General features: G+C 50.5%; 1 protein-coding gene across 5 annotated transcripts in view; it reads left to right on the top strand.

The window, feature by feature from the left end:
* ST3GAL3 (ST3 beta-galactoside alpha-2,3-sialyltransferase 3) overlaps window positions 1-16,093 on the top strand; it is a 173,529-nt gene extending 157,436 nt beyond the window's left edge. For all 5 annotated transcript variants that reach the window (XM_018072250.1, XM_029959663.1, XM_029959665.1 and 2 more), the window contains 2 exons: window positions 3,285-3,431; window positions 15,675-16,093. In XM_018072250.1, the coding sequence (XP_017927739.1) occupies window positions 3,285-3,431; window positions 15,675-15,764 (237 nt within the window). In that variant the 3' untranslated portion in view covers window positions 15,765-16,093. The remainder of the gene's footprint in view (window positions 1-3,284; window positions 3,432-15,674) is intronic.
* Window positions 16,094-21,826: the final 5,733 nt, after the last annotated feature.

Genomic DNA, 21,826 nt, shown 5'->3' with positions numbered 1-21,826 from the left:
TCTTTGCTGAGAGGAGAGGAGAGTCCTTTCCTTGGACCTGGAGAATGCTGCTGAGTTGGCTTCTCTGCAGCACAGCCTGGGACACCTCCCTAGATCCTACAAGGCCTTGTCTTTCCCATGCTACAAGCTGGACCCGAGGTAGTTCTTCGTTTTCAACAGGGAGAAGGACTAGCAGAAGCTCAGCAGGCTGCCACAGGAGAAAAGGGCTCAATTTCCCTAGCTTAAACCAAGTCAGGACCAAAGTACTAACCTTTAGTTAACCAACAATTGTGCTTCTTTTATACTTCTGTTCAAGCTAGCTCCTTTTTCTTCAAGGCTGTTGAATTCCCCAGTTACTGCATCGCTCTGATGATTACTTCTTTTTTAAAGATAAGCAGTTTGGAGCAAGTGCCCAGTTATATGTATTAGATCTGGGTGCACACACATTTTATACTCGTGTTCTTCTCTTAGGCAGTGTTAGTTACAGGTGGGCTCTGCAAGCACCCCTGTGCTGCCCTGACAGTTACTGCCCTCAGTGAATAGCAAGGATAATAATATTTACAGTATTTTCGAGGTGCTCCTCTCTAGCCCACAGGGTTCTGATGTGCAAACAGCAGTGGGATGTGAGGCTGCACCTCACCAATGAAGGCAGGAATGGCTGCAGATCTCTGCCTTCAGGGGGGATACACACTAGGCTGTAGCTACCACAGTGTTGGAGGGTGCTAACATCCATAAGGAATAATTCAATTAAGAAAATGCCATCGGATCATCAGTTTCCAAATGTGATTTCAGAGCAATGCAAAACTATTTTGCAAGGACACTCTGATAGTTGTAGGGACCAAGCCAGATCCATCTACTACAGTTCAAGAAGTTAGGTAGGTAGATGGTCTCTGGTATTTTAATTATTTTTGAGAGCAGAGCAGGTGGTACTGAAGTACTGGCATGTGAGGAACTAGTGAAGAACAGAAGCAGATGAGAAAATTAGCTCCTATTTTTCCTTAAAACCTTGAACGTATTATAGATAGAATAAAGTCAGGCAGATATTTGGTGACAAAGGAAAGTTCACTCTCGATTTCTGTTTTCTGTTATTCTCCAAACAGAAGTAAGAATTATGCCTGAAAGAAAGTTGCGGTTGTTTGGCAGTCCTCCCGTGAGGTTGGGTAGTGTGATTAATTCTCTGCGGTTTGCAAGACTCACATTAGAAAGTCAGCTCTTAAATGTTAGCTTGGCTTGGCCAGTAGAATTCCCTCCAGGCAAAGACCCTGTGTCTCCCTCGAGCTGTACCGTGGGAATGGGCCCAGTGCAAGTGTGGGTGGTTGTTAACACCATCCTATTCCCAATGACGACACAGTCTCAAGGACGTAACCATTTACTCACTATGTTTTGGACACTGTAACTACAGCTCTGCTGAGGGAAAGGGTTTTGTGGCACGTTCACTTACCAGCTGATGCAATTCCAGTGACATCCAAATGTCATCTCATATGCAAAATAGAGCTGAGAAATCTGAATTCAAACTGCCATGTCCGGGAAGACAGGATGTTCTTGGATATTTTGAAATTCAGGGGAATGTTTGTATCCTTGCCTAATAAACTTTTTTCAGTTTTTTTTAAACCCCTGTGTTTTTAAACCCCTTGATATTTTTTGGCTACCGGTGAATTAACAATTAACTAAAGTAACTAGAATAAAACCAGTATTGTTTGTGGGAGTATCAACTGAAACTAAGCAGCAAGAACAAAATGACTCTGCTGTTTTTCCCAACATCTAGAGCTGGCACAGGAGGATATAGGAAGGTCTTTTCATTTTAGATGTTCACTGTCACAGTTGTGCTGCAAATGTTTTAATTTAATGTCTCACTGACTTAGCCATAAGCAGTTTTTGCCTGTTTGTCTTCACATTAGAGTAATTCCAGTGCACTATAGTGAATTTCTCCGTAGCATGTGAGTTGTGCTTCCAGCTCTGCACATCTCAGATACAGTATGGGTAACATCCTTTGCTTGGAAAACATTGTTCTTCCCACTGGTGAGGCAGTCAGAAGTGCTGACAAAAACCAGTTCCTTTGAATGAGAAGCAGAAATTCAGAACATTGTTCCCAGCATTTTTGAACATGCAGTGGCATTGCTCACTGGTTCAGGGTAAGCCATTGTCAGTGAAAAATATAAATGTGCAGTTGGTTTCTATACCTCAGCTAGGAGGCTGTCACCCTTGGTGACTGTCTGAGCACGTCCTCTGAATTCATGATACTTTTGATACGGCCGGTGTTGGATGCTCTACAAATGAAGATAAGATACGTGGGTGGATTTCTCAGCCTCTCCCTAGCCCCCGGGGCAAAGCTGCCTCTGGATTCATCTGGCTGAAGGGGAGCTAGAAGAGTCAGTGAGCTAGGATTTTACACTGGAAACACTTGGCTGTCCCAGTGGTCACGTTCATCTGAACACAGAGGAGGAGTTGTAGCTGTACAGGGCCTCGACAGAAGCCAGGCGAAACAGGAAGAGCTGAGGTTGGACTTCAGTGCAAATGGCAGGTCAGCAGATGGGAGAGGACAGTTGGGGTGTCCCTGCTTGGAGTGCTACCACCTGTCTCTGACTGGCTTTCCACTGCTCCTTGTCTTCCCAGAATGCTGTGGGTAGGAGGGTATGGCACAGGCCAGAGTGCCCTTTGCCTGTTGGAGTGCCCCTGGGGAAAGGAAGGGGTCTTGGACTACACTTCTGCCTATCTCCTCTCCATCTCCCAGAGCTGTTTAACAACCTTAAATTGCTTTTACCATCAGTAAAACAAGCTGTTCCTTATTCTGCTCCTGTGTGGTGACCTGTTTGGGATAAGTATTCCTCCTTAGCCTAACTGGAAGCCAATAATGTGCATAGCATTGTAATCCAATATCTACATCTGTTTTAATTTTGGAAAGCTAACATATCCACTGTGATTCATCCTCCAGCTCATCTGCTGCCCTCTTCTCAGGATGGCAGAGTTGTGGAAGGGGAGTCTAACCATCTTCATTAATACCTCTACCCTTCAGTGCTCTCCCCTGGAGAGTCATGTCACAGAGCCTCAAACAAGAGCTGCTGCTTTTGGGTTAGATGATTCACAGGAAGCTGGCTGATGCATGAGTTTCTTTACAAGCTGGGAGGCTGTTGACCCCACCAAGCTGACACTGGGCAGCTGACGTGCAGATATAACCAAATACCGTGTTTCTGGTTTTCTGTTTAGTAGCAGCAGTGCCCCTGTGAGCAGGGACAATAAGAGGAAATCTTTGATTATAAAAATGGCAACCTGCTAATGACTTCCATTCCTGCTTTCTCTCCTCTCAGAACATCCCCACCTTGGGAAGCGTAGCAATAACCATGGCGCTCCACAACTGTGATGAGGTGGCGGTAGCTGGGTTTGGCTATGACATGAGTTCACCCAATGCACCCCTGCACTACTATGAGACCATCAAGATGTCTGCCATCAAAGAGGTAGGGAGCTCCTGCCAAGCACATCCTCCTGCCAAGCCCGCCGGCCACCCCGATTCCAGAGCCTGACTGGGATGGTGATGTCAACTTCCAGCTTTCCTGTGTGGGTCAGAAACACAGCTCCACCCATGCATTTGCCTGTAAAATTCTAGACATTCTCCCAAGCGCAATGTATGTTAAAAATGGTTATTACTGCTGGGAAAAGTTCTCTGGAATGTGTATATAATGTAATTCCTTCTTTGAGCAGCAGGGAAAAGATTCACATAAATGTTAACTCAAGAAGGGTGAAAGGGAGCAGTTCTGCTCTGGGGCTGAAAAGATGTGACCTCTCCTGATTTTTGATCCATTGTACTGCTCTCTGATCCATAGGCTTCTTTTGTGAGGTGATCCCCTCTTCAGGCCCTGTGAAACATGGGAAGGTGAGATCAGCCCGTGCAGCTCTCAGAGGACTGTTCAGCAGCAGTTCACATATCAGGGCTCTGCAGACACTGCTTTGTAAAGAGATGCACACTAGAAACACTTTCTGGTACTATCACAGTGATACAAACAGCATTTTTTGATGAACAAAAGCTCTCTTATTGGTATAATGGAGCAGTTAGGTGCCTTCAGGTCTGTCCATTTCTGGTACCAAACTAGAGCAAACTTGGGACACTGGTCAAAGCTTCTGTAGTGGGGAGGTTTGCTGCTTTTTTGGTGGAGCTCGTTCTTTCCCAGCACAGATGAGGCCCAGATCTTTCTAAAATTGCTTCTCCCTCTTCACTGTCTCCTTGGCAGGGAAAGTTTCTCTATCCTACTCCATGCTGTGAAAAGTTGTATTGTTCATGGACAGTAGCTGTCTCCTGGCACTTGGCATTTGTTCACCTCAAGCACTTTACCATTGCTCCAGACTAGGAGGGAACCTGGGAAGTTGTGTTTTTCCAAACCACAAGATTGTACGTGTCTTGGTACTCTCACAGGCTGCAGGCTGCATGACCCTAGGCAGACTGAGAGGAATTATAAATCAGTGATTAGTCAACTTGAGAAATGAGAAGCGTGTGTCTAATTATCAAGAGTAATGAGGCTTTGGAACAGGCTCTTAGGAGAGGCCAGGAGAAAACAGTGAGTTTGGGAAAAGACTGTGAGGAAGTCCTAGTATATCGAGGGACTGGACATTGTGGTCTTTAGGTACCTTCTGGGCTTGTGGAGGTAGCAAGAGGGTCTGCCTTGGTCAGTGACATAATCCTGGATTTAATCAGTCCTGGCTGGGAAAGTGAGTGCTCATTTACAGAATTTGAGGGGTGCGTCCAGAGAGGAAAATTGAATTGAGTCACTCTGTACAGAGGTGGTCTGGCTTGTGAAATCCCTGAATAGAAAATAGCCAAGGAATGTAATTTTTGCAGCAGTAGAGGAGGTATAACCATTGGCTTGCCTGGTTCTGGCTCTTCCTTGGGCATCTGCTTATAACCATTGCCAGAGAGACAGCACCCTGGCCTCCACAGGCCCGGGTCTGATTCATTACAGCTGGTTGGCAAAAACAGTTGGATAACAGAGTCTCTGGTTGAAGTCACTAGTCCAGACCACTTGGATCTCTGATTTTGGAGACCAGCACCCTGAATGGGATCCAAACGCCACTGGAAGGCAGGAGGAAGTCACTCTTGGACATTGTGTGTGGTCTCAGGAATAAACGTTGCATGGCACAGGGCAGTTAGATGAGGATGAACACATGAAATGCAACCAGTAAGGTCTCCTGGAGAGAGCAGTTAGTGCCTGATTTGCCAGGCCTCTGCTGTCTGGAAGCTGTCAGTCATCGTGTCCGGGATGTTCTGTACAGAGGTGAGGGAGCGTTGAAAGGTTCTGTGAAGCCTCACTAGTTCAGATGTCAGTGGATTTGTTTCTGCAGACAAGGCTGTTGTTGAGAGCTCTGCAGGCCAGAGGAGCTGGTTCTAGGAGGAAGGTTCCCGTTCCACTTGAAGCCTGGTTACCTGATACGTGTCTGCCCATCTAATCCTCACATCCTCACCCACAGCTCCTCTTACATTTCACTGCCCTGGTACAAGAAAAGCCATCTGTTCCCAAGTATCAATAATTAATGCTCCTCCCGCCTCTGCCCCTCCCAATATGACAAATTGTTTGTGATATTGTGGAATGTGAAGAGCAGAGAGAGGATCGCATTTCTTTCTCTCCCGTTTAATATTAATGGTAGCTGGTAATTGTTAGTCACCTGAGGGTGAAGTTGAAAGGTGAAGGGCATAATAGCTGGGTTATGTCTTCTGCAGTTGCCCTCAAAGAATGCACAAATAGAGATTTGGCCCTCTCCAGACTGGAAGCACCTTGCACACCCTGCTTGAAGAAAAATCTGCATGCACTTTGCAAATGGGGAGGCTGGCCTGCACTGATACCTTGTGCCAAACCTTGCCCTTGGCATTAGTGAAATAGTGACTCAGAACCCAGCTCCACCAAGGTCTTTGTCTGTTCCATCTGCTCTGACACTCAGAGGCCCAAAGGGCATCCACAGCGTTTTCCTCAGTGTTACTTTGGACCTCTGGGATTATGTTCATTCTGGTCCTCCTCTACCTTTCAGCATCTAAAGGAGCACTAAAGCAGGCTGTGCCTTGAAATTATGCAAGCATCATCTTTGTCCTCTGGCCTGCAGACTCATGGAGCCTGGAGTACTCATTCCTGGGCAGGGAAGGGGAGCAGGTTTGCTTAACCTTGCCTCATCACAGCTGTTCCACAATAATGAACATCCCAGGCAGGAACCCCTGCAGTTTGACCAGGTTTGGTGGGGCAGAACCTCTGTTTCTGAAGTTCAGATCTCTTCGCTGAATGCCAAGCTCCTCCAGCCTGAATGTCCAAAAATCTTCAGTGTTTAATGCTAGAGAGCAGCTGCAGGGAAGCACTCCAGCTCCACCCTGAAACCATCACTGTCTTTACAGAGGAAATGTAAACACCAGCAGTCTCCTGGGTCTGGAGGTGCCACACGTGTGTGGGAGCCTGTCTGGTGACATCTGAGAGCCCCTTCCCTTGCCTGGTGTCTGCAAGGGAAATAGGCCTGCTGGCAAGCCTGAGTCCTCTCAGCAAGGTGTGTCACTGATTTACACTTGAGGCTGCTTGACATCTCTCTGGACACCCTTGAAGCCCCGTGACTCATCTCCGAGGAATTTGCTCTGATTACATAAAAAAGACATAAAAAAGACGGCAAAATGCGCTTGCTTGCTCACAGCTGGGCGGAGATGCCTCTCCCATGCCAAGACTGAGGTGATAAAAATCTCTGAGGAAATTAATGTGAGTTTTCCTGCTGCTCTGTGGGACTGGCAGCTGAATTTCCAAGAGGAGAAATAGGCAGCTCCAGTCTATAGTTTTGTTTAGCCTTTGCTTTCCCAGCAGGAGTAAAAGCCCTCAGGGTCCGAGATTGTGCTGCTTTTGCTACCACAAAAGGCAGCTGCCTACACTGACTCTTCCAGGATCTCCTTCTCCTGCAGGCTGAGCAAGCATTTCCTGCCCCAGAGGAAAAGGCTCTGCAAGGAGGCAGATGAAGCTCTGGAGCTTCATCACTGTTACTAGTCAAGAGGAAGTGTATGGTCTTTGGACTCTGGCCAGCAGTAGGTCTGCAGACGCATATGGATTCTCCTGTGCTTGTGGATGCTCATGAGAGTAAATTTCTCCAGTTTGGTCCTGGATGGCTTCTTTACCCTCTGTCCTGGGTATCTCAGTGTAATCTGGCCAGGGTATGTCGAGGCAGAGCTGGTGTGGAAGACCCTTTTGTGTTCCCAGGTGTACCCTGGAGAGCTGGAAGCACACTGGTGCAGTGCTTTCAGTTTTGGGCTGTGAGCTGGAAGATCAATGCTTGCACTGCAAATTGGCCCCTGGATGCCAGTTCTGCTTCCCAGCATCTTCTCCCCTCGTCTCTCATCTTCTCCCCATCATGGCTGAGGGTGCAGAATCCCTGGCCTGCACTTCAGCAGGGGATTTCTGGGTGGTATGAAGACAACCTGCTCTTCTCTGATCTGTTACTGGGACACTCCTGCCCAATAGACCCAGTGCTGTTGTATAAACCCTCACAGGTGATTTTTCAGCTCTGACCCCATCTCTTTACTTTAACTTAAAAAATGCGGGAATGTCCAAGTGTGTCATCTCTGTTCAGTTACTATTTTCCTTGTTCCAAACAACTTTGCAACAGCTTTTGACCCTTGTCTGCTTCCATGAATGTTGTACAGAAAATGATTTGAGTCTTTGCCAAGGTGTCTGCTAACTTGTTTCTGGTTTTGTGGCAATGAATCCATTGGAGCTGGATTTTCATATGCTTTATTGTATTTTTATTTCTTGCTCAGGTCCTGTAATGCTTCCTGCCCAAGCACTCCATAAAAGTGTATTTTTATCACAGGTCACTGTCTTCTATTAATGTAGAAGTGTCAGACCCACTGGGAACATAGCAAAGGAAACATGGAAATGGTGGTGAGGAAAAAGGAATAATTTTAAAATAGAGTGAAATAGAGATTATTTAAGGATGGGAAAGTGACTGTTTAGAATAGTAAAAACAGGTCCATAAGGAGCTTATGAAACTGAGAGAGCAGTTTCTAAATCATGGGAATGAAGCACAAGACTGGCTCCCAGCATCCTTCCTCCATGTGCTCTGCTTCAGCACACAGCTTTTCCCAGCTTCATGATCCAGAGGGGAGCTTCGATCTCCTGGTCATTTCTTGCAGGAGCAAGAATGTGAGCAAGGAATCACCTTGATGCCAGACAGGGAACACCCCGAGCTGTCTTCTTGCACTTGTGGCTGGTAAAAACGGCGAATGCATGATTAAAAGCCACCTTTATCCATCCAGAGCCTGTCTGCGGCATTTGTGTCCCGCAGTGGAGCTGCTGATGGATCTCCTTTTTACTGGAGGAGCAGATCAAGCGCCAGCACCGATGTTGGAGGTGTCAGCTCCTTTGACACAGCTGTGCCCAGCACCTCAGTGACTCACTGCCTGACCCGAGGGGGAGGTGGGCGGCTGCCTTTGATGACTTCTTTCTGATCCTTGGCTCTGCTTCCCCAGCAGGTCTTTGTGGGATGCTGGAGGACACTATCATGTAACAGTTCTCATTCAGCCTGTGTAAGGGCTGTCAGAAGGGCCAGGGGAGGTGGCCTGCAGCATGCAGTGACACGCAGCTTTGTCTCTGTCTCTCCCCAACAGCAGCTACCTCTCAGAATAATCCACAAACATCAAGTTTGGAGTCTCACAAACAATAGTGCTTTATCATCATCTGGGCTCTCTCTGTGAAGCCGTCTTTTGCATTTTAAATCAACGCAAGTTGCTTGGGAGGGGGTGGTCGGGCTGCTTCAGGCCTCCAAGTACCTTAAAGTTTGCGGTAGCCAACAAGAAGAACAAAACTCCTTTGAAAGCCGGGCAGATGTCTAGCCTGGTGATTTATAGACTGAAAACACGGCTATTCGAGCCTGGCTGATGAATTGCGATTGCAGTACAAGGAGTGGTGCAGACTGAAATGGAGGTCAGCTTTGGAGGGGGAGGTTAGGGGCTGGGGCATGAGGACCTCTGAAAGGGCAGTGCTTTTTCTTGGGGCCGGCAGTGATGACTGATGAGGTTTATGCGTTTTTGTCTTTGTTTAAAAGCCACCTGTTTGACAGCGTTTTGGCTGAGAGAAGGCCTCACATGCTGTTCCTGTGCGTAAGGACTGTGTGTCTATGTAATAGAAGTCTGGAGAAGGCTGGTGGAGTAGCAGTCATGGCCAGAGCACAGATATTGCCTTGTTCAGTAGGAAAGTACAGTAACACTTGCATTATCACTGTGCACTAATAGCAGCAAGGAAGGTATGGCTGTAGGATGGGCAAAAACAGAATTAGGGTTCAGACAATCTCTCTGTAGAAAAAGAAAGTAAAAGATCTACAGGGGTGTGCTAGAGCCCAGCTGCTGACCCCAGCATTGAATGCAGATGTCTGTAGGGGTGCTGGGTGCCACCAGAAATGGCACTGTCATGAATGTACAGTAGGAGCCAGCATGACTGTCAAGAGGAGAGCCAAGGTATTCTCAGACACAGTGGCTAGCACAGCTCTTGTCACCAACCATGAGGGCACAAGAAGAGCTGTTGGCCTTTCGCAGCTGTTTTTAGCATGTCCCCCTTGCAAAGAGACATTTTAGGAAATTGCCTTTGATCGAGTACCTTCATGGTTAAATTAAGTGGGAAGGCAACAGAAGGGATGATATAACTCAATAACTCAGATTTTGCTTCTGAAGGGAGGGAACTTGATAAGCAGGTCTGTATATAGACTCAGCAGTGCTGGCGGGGTGCTCAGTGAAATTGGGACACACATGCAGACTCTGACCTCTCTGAATCTGGGCCTAGCCTAGGAGAATGGGCTACTAAAATCAGATGCACCGAAGAGCTCATGAACTCATTGTAGACTTGAAATCTTGTTTGTGAAAGGACAGTGATCATCTGCAGTTCATGCTTGCAGCAAGGGGGCAACTGGCAGAAAAAGGCTGTAGGCATAACTTCATAAAGAGCTGCTTCCAAGTAGTGTTAGAAGTAATAGAGAAGTGAGGAAGAGCATCAGGAGACTTCACTCCTGATGGCTGGAAAGGACAGAGGTAAAGTGGAAACTGGCAAAATTCAAGTTCAATTAGATCTTGCAAAGGAAAAGAAACAAACACTGGACAGTCTCACTGACAAGAAAATAATAAGGAAACAAGGAAAGAATTACCAGGGCGGGCATTCAGGGAAGTGAAGGAAGCGGAAGGATTAAAGTGGGAGCCACATGAATATATATATATATATATGTATTACCTCCATCAGGGTGATATGATGAATGTGAGAGAAAGAATGGCTTATGGTGAGAAGTTCACAGACAAAGAAAACTACTGGGTCAGCAGTGAAAGGAAAAAGCTGTTGAAGCTAATGCACTAGGTGTGAGAGCCCAAGAGATCTCTGCTCCACTTTGAACCAATTAGGCTGCAAGTCCAGAGGAAAAGGTCCCCAATAAATCTATCAGGTTACACATGGTTCCACAGGATTAGCTTGTAGTGGACATAATACTTCTTTTTCCCTTCTTTTTTTTTTGGGGGGGATGGGAGCAAGGGAAAATAATCCTGTCAAATTCAGACCTCTTAATCTAACCTCAGAGGTACTATTCAGAACTTCAGAGCGGAGTTTAAATGAAAGAATAATTAAATCTTGAAAGCAAACACAACATGGATTTACCAAAGGCAGGTTACAAAAACTAATTTAATATCTTTATTTGATTAAAAAAAAATCATTCTTGAGACAGAGGAAGTGTGGTAGCCCAGTCTGTCAGAAGTTAAGTTAAGCATGTGATACTGTGCTGTGTGAGATATTATTAAGCTTCAGAAGCCACAGTTTGGTGCAACACCTGTATGTGAATAGTCTCTCTAAAAGAGAACACAAAAAGCAGCACTGAATGGACAGCTGGGAGTTCCTCCACAGGAAGTCATGTTTAGTGTTTGCTTTAATGATTTTTGGCACAGAAAGCAATGGTGTGCAAGTGGAATTTGTGACGAGACAAAACCAGGTGTGGTCAGTACAAGGGAGGATCAAAATACCATCCAGGAAGACCATGAGCACCTTGAGAACAGGAGTAAACTGAGTGGCATGAAACCTAAGAGTATGAATGGAAGGTCCTACTGTTTGGGGCAATAACACACATTTTGACTCTAAGCTGGGATAACATCATTTGGCAGTGGCAGAGGAGGAAAGTGCTTAGGTAGGTACAAATGAATCACAGGATAATTCAGGCTGCCAGACTGTTACTGTGAAAAAAAGACAAATGCAGCTCTGGAAAGACTAGAGGAAAGAACTTCTTGTAGAGAGAGGGAATTGCCTCTGCATGAAGCAGAGGCCTTTTTTCTGGTTCACAAGAAGTAAATTTGGGGTAAATAGGGACAAGGGCAGCTATTGCACTTCTGGGAAATATCCAGTTTTCATAGGGTAAATGAACAGCCTGTTTTGGTAGGGGGAAGACATGGGTTGTTTAACTTGGTAAAATGAAGACAGAGAAGAGATACAGTTTCTCTCTGTGTAGGTTTCAAGAATAAGCATGAGCTAAAAGAGTTGTCTGAAACTTAAAAGTTGGTGTAAGAATGACCGGGCATAAAGGAGCTGTGAGTAAATCTCCTGAAGGTGGGAAGGTAAGGGTGCCCAGCCACCCTTTGGTTTCAGTGGATGTGACTCCCAAGGGGGTGCAGGCGGGACGGGGCAGCCTGTGGTTGCAGCCACGTCCAGGTGATGGACTGGGAGAGAAGGGGGAAACAGGAGCTGAACGAGGCAGGCACTGGTGTCACAGGAGGTGCACTGGGAGGTGAAACTGCAGCTCGGGGGTGGCCATAAAACACCTGGTGTGTGTGGTGACCATGTTGGGACCAGAGCAAGGGCGTGGGTGAGGAAGAATCGTTAAAATTAAGCAGCTCTAGAGACAAGGCAGTAAAGGTTAAAGACAAAGATAAGTTAGCACTGGTGGAGACTGGAAACCAACTATTACCAGTGAAGTAGCAGTTCTTGCTGCTGCTTTGGTTTCTGTGCAGGTTTTCAGGGAGAAGTGCTGCTGACTTGCAGAAACACGGAGGATGTAACAACTGAGAAACCTCCTGCTTTACAACTTGCTGTTTTTTGCTAATTCATTCCTCATTGACTTCACTCTCTCTAATTTAGCCTTCCTGTGTTTTAATTGCAGCACGCTTGATAAGACTAATGTGGTCTGAAGCTGAGGCATTCCCCGATTGTAATTGATTACAGACGGGGAGCTTACCTTCCTCCTGGGTTGGTCTCTGAAACGTTTTCTTAGTCTTAAAATATTCTACTTGGCTTCTCTTCAAGCAGCAGATGATGTTTCGTGCTTCCTTGTGGAATTGTAAAGATAAAAAGGACAGGTGGTTTGGGGCTGCTGCATTTGCATAATGCTGAAAGGTGGCTTTAACTGATGATAAATTTTCACCTAATAACTGTGACCAAGCGCTCAGACCCACTGCCACCTCCCTGGGATGAACAGCCAGAACAGTGCATGTGCTTGCAGAGTAACTCTCCTCCTGCTGCTTCTCTCTCCACTGGAAAGAGCAAACATCCACTACTCAGAGGGAGACCCATAGCACAGGAAATCCTAGCGTGATCCCCAGAGAACAAGAAGGGTTCTGGAGCCTCCTGTGGTGTTCCTGCTGTGAGCTCAGGCAAGCAGCCTGTTTGTTTGCACAAGTGGAAACTGCACCGGATGCGAGCAGCAGAGGAAGGAGAGGGCAGGGCCAGTCTGCCAGGTTGCAGGAGCAGCAGTAGTGGTGATGTGCAGGGACAAGAAGAAGGTGGCAGTGAAAGGCTGCTCCATCACTGTCTTGGAGGTTCAGATTGGCAAGGGAAGAGCTGGAGTTTTCTACTAGTGGTGTGTGCTACTCAGGGTGATATTTAGAGTGTATACACCCTGAAAGCTGCTAGATTTTAGGGGGTATTTTGTTGCCTTTTCCTGCTGGGGCAATGGGACCAAGGTGCTTGTCTGTCTGCCAGTTTTGAGAAAACTGCTCTGGCTCTTCTCCCCACTGCCGCTGCTGGTGCTGGAATGCAGCTTCCTTTGCCTGATTAGCTCTGTCTGTCAGTGGGGTGAGCGAGTCCCTCTCCTGTAATCAGTAACCGGAGCTGGTGTTGAAGACATGCCTCATCCCTCCTGCCTGCGTTGCTGTTGGACAAGGGGGGAGCAGCACTGCACTGAGTGCCCTGATGCTGCTCTTCGGGAGGGATGAAAGCTTGTCCTCACCAGGGAACCTCTTTCTCTGTGGGCTTACATGAACCACAGAACATTTGAGAGTACTGATGCAGACATCAGTAAGATCCATGGTTCAGGTGGGAGGCTGAATTCCCTTTCATGTGACTTCTTGGAACAAGGAGTTAGTGGCAGTGGCCAGGGTATAGAGCAGGCTGGATGCTGAACAACTAGAGGCTGGTAGGTCTTGCCAGCAGTTTTGCAGTCAGTGCTGGAGCCAGACCTAGCCGTAGAGAGACTGCAATTGTATCACCCAAAGTTTTATTATCCACCTCCTGTACTTAAATTCCTACTCCACTTGTACTTTTCACAAAGCAGATTTCCTCTTGCCATCAGATAAGGCACTTGCACGTGGCTTGAGGTGACGTTTTAGGTGGTGGTTTGAGTTTGCCTAGAAGTGGCTGCTTCCCCAGTTCCCGTCTGCACAAGGAACACAAGCAGCTTGTCCTGGCCAAAACCGGGTGGCTTCTCATACTTCTCATACTGTCTGATGAGGCTGAAAGGCGTGAAGGAGGGCTCAGATTGTGCTATGACGTATCAGGCGCATCAGGCTCCTGGTGCTCCAGGCAGGTTTGAACGACAGGCCCAGCCAGATGTAAGTGAATGCATTGAGACCTGGTGTCCCAGCATGACAGCTGCTGGCTGCCTGTTGGCAGGAGCACACCCGCACCCTCGGCTGCCTCTGCTGGTGCTGAGCCTTCCTAGCAAGGGGCTGTGTTGGCAGAAGAGACACTGGTGCGTGGCAGGGGCCAAACCCTGAACCCCCAGCTGACATTCCACATATGGGACTGTTTCCAGCACACTGGAGGTTCCTGGGTCTCTGGCTCCAAGTGACAGCCACGCTCAGCCCTGCTCTCCCAGCTCTCTCTGCTCTGTACCACCATCATTCCCAGTGCTGCTTTCTGGAAATGATGCTTTTTTCCTTTTACAAGCCACTTTACTTCTCAGTGCCAGATTTCACTCTGCTTTTATGTTAGCAGAAGCGCTGAGTTGTTTCTAGGCAGCATCTTCTCAGTTTAGGGATGGGATCTTCCACATTTACAGAGTCCCAAAAAGCACCAACACAGTTTACTGGTGTGGTCCTGTACTACTGTACCCTTTGGAGGGTTCAGGTAACAGTGTCACTGGAAGCAGAGGAAGTCAAAGACTTTTGAACACAGGTTACAAGGTAACACCTGCCTGAGCTTTCTTTAGCAGCTGTGACTGTCATCATTGCTGTGCACTGAGGGGATGGAAGTGGTTTTTAGACGCACAGTAGCAGCAAGAGAGGTATTTCCAAAATGTGCTGAAGATCTAGATAGGGACCTTCAGTCCATTGGACCTCTTGGCAACCCCTGCATACACACCATGACTGAGGCTGTCAGTGCCATGCAGGAGCCATGGCTGAGATCTGCCTGTCCCAGACAGGACAGGGCAGGACAAGCAGCAGATGACAGGAGAGCCACATGCACGTTGTGCATGATGTGTACAACCAGTGCTTTGCAGGCAGGTGCCCACAATTCTGCAGTGGGTAAACTGGATTTCAATACCTGTGGCAGAGTGCCCTCAGTGGGCTCATGGGACTGGTGCTTTGTTGGTTTGAGGCCATTTCAGAGAGGCTCCTGAAGAGTGATTTTGTCACAGTCCAGATCGTATTTAGAGCTCAGGTTAGCTGCTGACCAGAGCACTGTGCTGGAGCCCTGGAATCATTTAGTGGGATTCTTGTCCTGTTGGGAGATTTAGGGGAAAGTTGCTTTTCCCTGTTCTTCCTTTGTCTCCACGAGGAGACAAACCACTTACTGCTGTCATTAAGTGCTTCAATAGTACCGGTGCTGGGGAGTGATGGCAGATGCTGTGGTCCCTGCTAAAACCTGCTGCAGGGAACACATCTGTGTGGGCTGACACCACCCATAGCAGTCACTGCTTTGAAGTCCCTGCTGGGAGATGTGGCCATTTCACCCTTGGTATTGTATTAGTGTAACCTTTAGCATGTGATTTCTTCATGACAGGGCCAGCAGAGGCAAAAGCCAGATTTAATGGGGCTGGTCCTAGGGCTTTTCAGCTGCATGCACCACCATGCATTCCCAGAGACCTCCCTTGGCAGGGAGCTGTATGTGACGGGCACAACATGTCCTGCCACCATGTTCTCTGCCAGCTCTGTTGCCCAGCATACATCACCATCAGTACTGCACTATTGGACTCATGTGTAAGATAGCTTGGGAGGGCACTGTAACCAGCTGCATCTCCCCAAGGGACCTGGATTGCCTAGATCTCACCATGCCAAAAAAAACTTCACCTAGCCCATGGGGAGACCTTCTACCTTAGCTACACAGGTCTGACCCTGCAAGTGTATCAGCTTTAGATAAGGGAAGTCCCTTGGTCTGCAGGAGCTCTTCTGGTCTGCAGCAGGGTCTTTTTCCTTGGCAGAAGCCACTGCCTTGGCCCAGATGAGTCTCCCATAACCTGAGGGACAGGAGCATGTTGGCCAGGGTAGTTGCTGACCTTCTGTCTCTCCCATTTTCTTCCAGTCTTGGACGCACAACATCCAGCGGGAGAAGGAGTTTCTGAGGAAGCTGGTGAAAGCCCGAGTCATCACTGACCTAACCAGTGGGATTTGAGTGGCTGCAGCCACTGCCTCCAAGGGAGGAGATGAAGACACGCTGCAGCTCTGGGAGCAGGCACTGGCAGCCCCCTGCAAGAATCCCACCTCACTGAAGACACACAGAGATGCCCAGGTGCTCTGGGAAGACCCTCTTGCATTGCCAGTCTGCACGAGGATTGCACCTGCCACCTCCAGGCCTAGAGCTGGCAGGAGGTGGGCAAGGGACTGAGTAGACAGTTCTTGAACTCTGCATTGCAGACAGATCTTCTGCATCCTGAATTAGACAGGAAAGACTCAGGAGAGAGAAGAAAGATTTGTGAATAAAATGATTTGTGCCAAATGGGAGGTGATGCTGCCCCAAGGCAGCAATGCCTGAATGTACAAAGTATTATTTTTTAAAAGACTGCTGGAAGCATACTAGAAATACCAAGGTACAAGGCAAAGCCTGCTTGTTCACAGCCCTGCAAAAGGCCCGGCCTCTTCATGCTCCATCTGCGTTGTCACCAGCCTCAGACCTTTCCCCAGGAAAACAAATCCATCCAAAACTTTGGTGTTGTTGGTGCTGCTATAATTCAAAGGGAGAATAATGGCTTCCTCTCATTCTCCACTTGGAGCTTCTGAATGGAGATGAGCATGGGTTTGTTTTTCTGTGTTTTTCCTTGCTTCCTCCACAGAGGCGGCAACAGCAGCAGCAGCCATCGACTTGGCTGTGTTTTTCATGGCCATTTGCTCTGCCTCTGCCCTGACCCCGAGGTGGAGGGGGGAGCTGATGGCTTTCTCCACCTCCCGCAGACCCTCCCCACCTTCCTGCCTGTCACGGTGTGGAGGAGCCTGCCTCGTTGTGCTCAAGGCTGTCAGGCCTCTTGGTTTGTGCCTGCTGTGCAGGGCCGCCCTGGAGTCCGTGCACGTTGGTGTCCCTGTTTCTGGACAGCATCTTGCTTTGTTTTTGTGTGGGAGGGGAGTAATTTGTTCTTTGGAAGGAGGTCATATCTTGAGCGGAGATCTCAAGCTTTACATTTTGAGAGCAGACCGCTGAAGATGTTTGCTTTATGTTCCAGACTCGATCACGTTCCCTGTTTAAGCAACATGTGACCTCAGTAATGATGGATCCTCATGGGAGCCCTCACCCTCCGCTCGGCCCCTGCTCACGCCATTTCCAAACTCCTCCCGTGCTGCTCTAGCACTGCTGCTCCTCCTGCTCTCAGGAGCACATCCTTCCTTGGTCCCAAGATGCAGTATTTGCACATTTGATTTGTATAAGTATTTCAGAGGAGCTGGAATAAACTGAGCAACGTGGCCAAGTGTGAGGACAGCAGGGTGGTCTCCTCCGCTGGGAGGGCACGGGCAGAAGGGGGATCGCCAAGGGAATGGTGGAAATCGGCTCCCGTGCTCTCCTGGCCTGGAGCAGGCTGGGCTGCACCCACAGGGACCGTCCAAGTACCTGGGTGTCCAGGCACCAGCATGCAGCCAGCCAGTGCTGAGGTCAGTGGAGGGGGATCCCGAAGGGATGCAGGTTGGGCTCATGGTCCTGGCAGTGCGTCTGATGTAGCCCAAGGATTGCAGTCTGTCTTACTCTGAGCTGAAGGGAGAGCGTGGACAAGGGATGCTGAGAGCAGGGCTTGCATGGCTCCCCTGGGCTGCCTCTTCCCCCGCTGACTTGTGGGGGGCTGTGATTTTGGAGCTGAGACCCTCAAGGGGGTGTGCAGGAAGGGCAGGCAGTGACCCAGGTGTGGGGCAGAGGAGCAAACTGTACAGAATGGTTTGAGACCAGGCTGCAGGCAGAGGCAGCTCTCAGGACATGGGGCTGAGTGCTGCTTATAGACCAGTGTGGGATGCGTCCCTCAGGAACCTCTCCTGCATGGTGTGCCTGTTGCCAAGGAGTTTACTCAGGGGCAAGTCCTGTCCAGCTTCTGGTTGTGGCTGCTGCTTGCCTTATCATCTGGGAGCACATCAAGGATTGTGTCTCTTCTGGCATTCTCCTGTTCCCATATCCCTTTCCATCCCTCTGGCCTCCCAAACAGACAGTCCCTGCTCCCCCAGGGACATTCCTCCCACCAGGATACTCTGTGAGGTTTCCAGCAGGTTTTTGAGCATATGCTATGGCAGATACTCCTTTGAAGTCTCCCCCAATTTCTTTTTCCTTCTCAAGGAGCCCAGGGGGCGGGATTTCCCTGGCTCTCACCTGGTGACACTCCCTTTGCAGTTTCTGTGTGTCATCCTAGACCCAGGACTGTCATCTGTGGAGTCCCAGTCATGCTGGCAGTGGGGATGCTTGGGCTGGACCTGGCTGAGGTTGTGGTTTGGGAAGCGCTGACACCTACTGCTCAGCCTTCCTGTCATCCCAGCTTTCCACCACGACCAGGGACAGGTCCTGATGGGAATTTGACCCTACAGACCAGGGAGATGACTCCAAGCCCTTCCTTCCACCTTGGTGGGAGTCTCCTGGCAGAAATGCCTAGGCTGACTAGATGAATGCATGGCCCAGGGTGACTGTGGTGGCTCAGGACCACCTGCAAGTAGAAGGAAAGGGTGTTTGGGGGCCAAGGCTCCCCTCTAGCTCGCTGACACCACGGAGCAGCGTGCAGCACTGGGTTTCACTGCTGGATGCTGTTCCTTTGGCTGCCTCCCTGTGTGCACCTGCAGCCACCTCCCGTTCTCTGAGACGCTGCAGTCCTGCCAGCTCGGAGCGGTGCACGCGGGTCAGAGCACGGTCAGTGGGACGGATGTGAGTCTTGGCCTCTCCCTTGCAGTGACTCACCTTGTCAGATCGGAAGGGAGAGCCCAGGGGAATTCTCCACAGCCTAAATATAGAGCGGGGTTGCCTGGTGCCTCCGATGCGCTGCAGTGCAGAAAGGCCGCTCGGGTGGCGGGGAGCCTGCCCAGGGACACGCAGGAGGTCGGGAGCCAGCGCCCACAGCGGGTTTCACTCTGACCAGTGTGGAGGGCAGATCTGGGGAGCTGCAGGGCAGCCAGCACATGCTGCTCCAGGGGAGGGGGCTGCCAGAGAGCTGCTAGTGCTGCACTGACCACACCATGAGCACAGGCTGCTGGTGCATTTGTGGGGTACAGCCCTACGCAGTGCCCACCACCCTGGCGTCAGGCTCCTGCCACCAGTTCGCCCCGTTAGGGCTGGCTGTGCCATGTCCTCAAGCTCACACGTGCCAAAGGGAAGCACCATGGCCAGGGAGCACAAGGCAACAGTGGGATCCAATCCAACATTTCTCAGCCCAGTGTCTCTGGGCTTCCAGGATCTCCTTTCCTCGGAGGGAGCAGTGGGGAGGCCCTGCCTGGCCATGCTGTGCCACCCCTCAGTGTGGGCACTGCTGGGAGGGGGGGAGAGTGTCAGGACAGGGCCATCTGTGTCAAACGGGGGCAATCAGGCTGGGTATGGGCAGCACTGGACATGGGCAAGGGCTTCCAGAGTGCCTGGCAGGGAGGTGGCCACCACGCCGAGCTCCACTGGCACCACCAGTGCCGTCGGTCCGAGTGTGCGTCACTCGCAGTATTAGAGATGTGTCCTTCAGTGCAGGACACCCTTTGGGGGCCACTACCCAGCTCCTCTGGGCTCTGGCTCCTCTCACAGCCTGCACGGGGACTCGCAAAGGCCAGTGCATTTGCCGGTACTGTACCAAGCTGAGATGCAAGAACTCAATGAGTTTTTAAAATTAGTTTTAGTTTCTGCATTTTTTTTTTAATTTCCCCTCTAGGCAGGGAGGGCAAGAGTCTTGCAGGCTCCTCCAAGCCGGCTTATGTCACGTCAATTCAGTCATATCACAGAAGCAATAAAGCTATCAAACAAGCTTGGCTGGCCTCTTTCTTCTGCTGCCCTGGGCCTTTTTTATGGGAGGCAGAGGGATTCCCCTGCTTGGCCTGTCCCCAGCCTTGTTCCACTGCTGTCTCCTCCAGCACAGGAATCCAGCTACTGGGAGCTGCAGCTGGTCAATGCCACTGGCCTGGTGCTGGGGACAGGAGAGGGCTCTGCTCCTCCTTGCAGGTGACCTGAGGGGTGGGAGCGGGCCTCGCTGTTTGGGTTCATTTCATGTTGGAAGGCACAGGCGTCGGAGCTTGTCCTGCCTGGGACAAGCTGTCTGGGACTCTGCCTGCTCTCTTGGGGACTCCCTGCCAGCAGGGTGACTTCCCGCCAAGGGTCACAGCAGCAGTTGGGCTGGGTGTGGCCCTGACAAAGGCAGGTGTCCAGCCAAGTGACCTTCTCACCGCAGTGTCCAGGAAGGAAGCAGTTTAGGAAGCCAGGGGCCAAGGCTATGACCAGCTCTGACACCTGCCAAGTCCCAGCAGGAGGAGCACAACCCCTGCAGCAAATCCTGGTGATGCCGCCGGGCTCCTGGAGCCATAGGACGTGTTGGAGACAGTCCCATCGCCTGGAGGAACAGGAAGGCTACTTCCAGGTGGGTGACTGGTCTGCCAGGCCTCCCAGCTCCTAAACAACAAGAGTGGGTTCCTGCCAGCACCCTATGGGACACCACAGGGGCAACTGCCCAGCCCTCCCTGTGTGTGGTCTCAGATTCCAGAAGGGAGATGCTGGGGCTGCTCAAACCCTCCTTCCTTCCCTGTCCTCACCCTGGGAGGGCTGAGGAAGGGGAAAGCACAGAGCCTGGGACCAGGGCACACAGGGCCGTTGAGGTCACCTGAGACAAGGAGACTTGTTCAGAGGTGCCTCTGAAAGAGCCACATCACCGCTGAGATGGGGACACCCGCGTCACAGCTCTCTCCCACGTGTATTTTGTCACACCTAGCCATGGCCTCGCACAGGCATGGCAGCAGCCCTGGTGTGCTCAGTCCTGCCACTTGACTGGACTGTGTCACCCCCATCCTGCCGCACACAAGGGTGGCACCTTCAGGGACAAATGTCACAGCAGGCCCCAGCCCCGCAGGGCTCATTCCAGACCAGGCAAGGCACTCAGACACCCCAGCCCTGGGGGTGCAAGGAGCATGGGCTGACACAGGCAGTGCCAGCAGCAGCCACGGAGCAGGTCACCCATCTGTCTGGAGACCTGTGGGGCTGCACTCCAGCACCCTGTGGAGCCTGGATCATGCTCAGCACTCTCCATGTCAGAGCCAATACTTGTGGGAGCCCAAAGGGAGATAGCAGTAGCTGGATTGAAGCACAGAGCTGGGACATGCCATCTGCTCCTACCATAATCTTGGAGGGACAGGGAAGAGGTGCCGATGGTAGGACATTAGTGGGGCTGACAGCAGCAGCAGGTTCATGTCTCCCAGGACAAGGGCCAAGGGCAGAGAAGGGAGCCAGTGTCCCCAGGTGGCTGCGGTAGCAGCCTCAAAGGGTCACACCTGTAAGAGGACAGAAGCCAGGCATTGCACAGCTTTGCACAACCTCTCATTTCACTGGACTGGGGAGGACACCATGGGCTCACCTGTGTGGGGTCCTTTGGATACCCTGTGCCACGCCCCACAAAGCCTCCTGCCCACCACCAGCGCCACACTCTCAGTAGCTCCTAGCTATGTCCTGGGAACATCAGGACCTGCCCAATCTGCAAGGAAAGGTGGGAGGGGTTGAAGGTAACCCCTGTGGTGAGCCAGCACCTGGGGCTGTCTCCAAGCCCTGAGGGCTGTTGGTGTGGGAGACAGCCCTCCCCTCCTGTGTAGGTCCCCTGGCAGGGACAGGGCTGTGGCCAATCCCAGCCCCGTGGAGACAGCCAGTCAACCTGGAACAGGACATACCACTCACACTGAAATTTTCCAAGCAGGCAGCCGTGTTAGTCTGCAGCCCTGCGAAGCAGAGGATCCTGTTCCCTGCCCTTGGCTGGTTCTCTATGCCAGGGATGCTCCCCAGCCTCCAAACCTCTGCTGAGCCAAGTCATCCAAGGTCATCACACCTGAGAGCTCCCATGAGGATGTGTCAGATGGGAGCAGCCTCGAGCCACGGCCGTGGGGCAGCACAGCCCCATGGCAGAGCCCATGCTCCCACGCAGTCCCACTAGCAGGTATGGAGCCACTTATGGCCACAGATTTGGCGAAGGTGCTTGTGCCAGGACCGGGAACGATAAGGTGCCACTCCAGGGCAGGGGCAGCAGCTCCGGGCCGCGTGCCACCTCCGCC

This window comes from Manacus vitellinus, unplaced genomic scaffold, assembly GCF_001715985.3.
Source record: "Manacus vitellinus isolate BGI_N305 unplaced genomic scaffold, ASM171598v3 scaffold_21_pilon, whole genome shotgun sequence".
Taxonomy (NCBI): Eukaryota; Metazoa; Chordata; class Aves; order Passeriformes; family Pipridae; genus Manacus; species Manacus vitellinus.
Note: the sequence above shows the minus strand (reverse complement) of the source record. Positions and strands in the feature narration are given on the sequence as shown.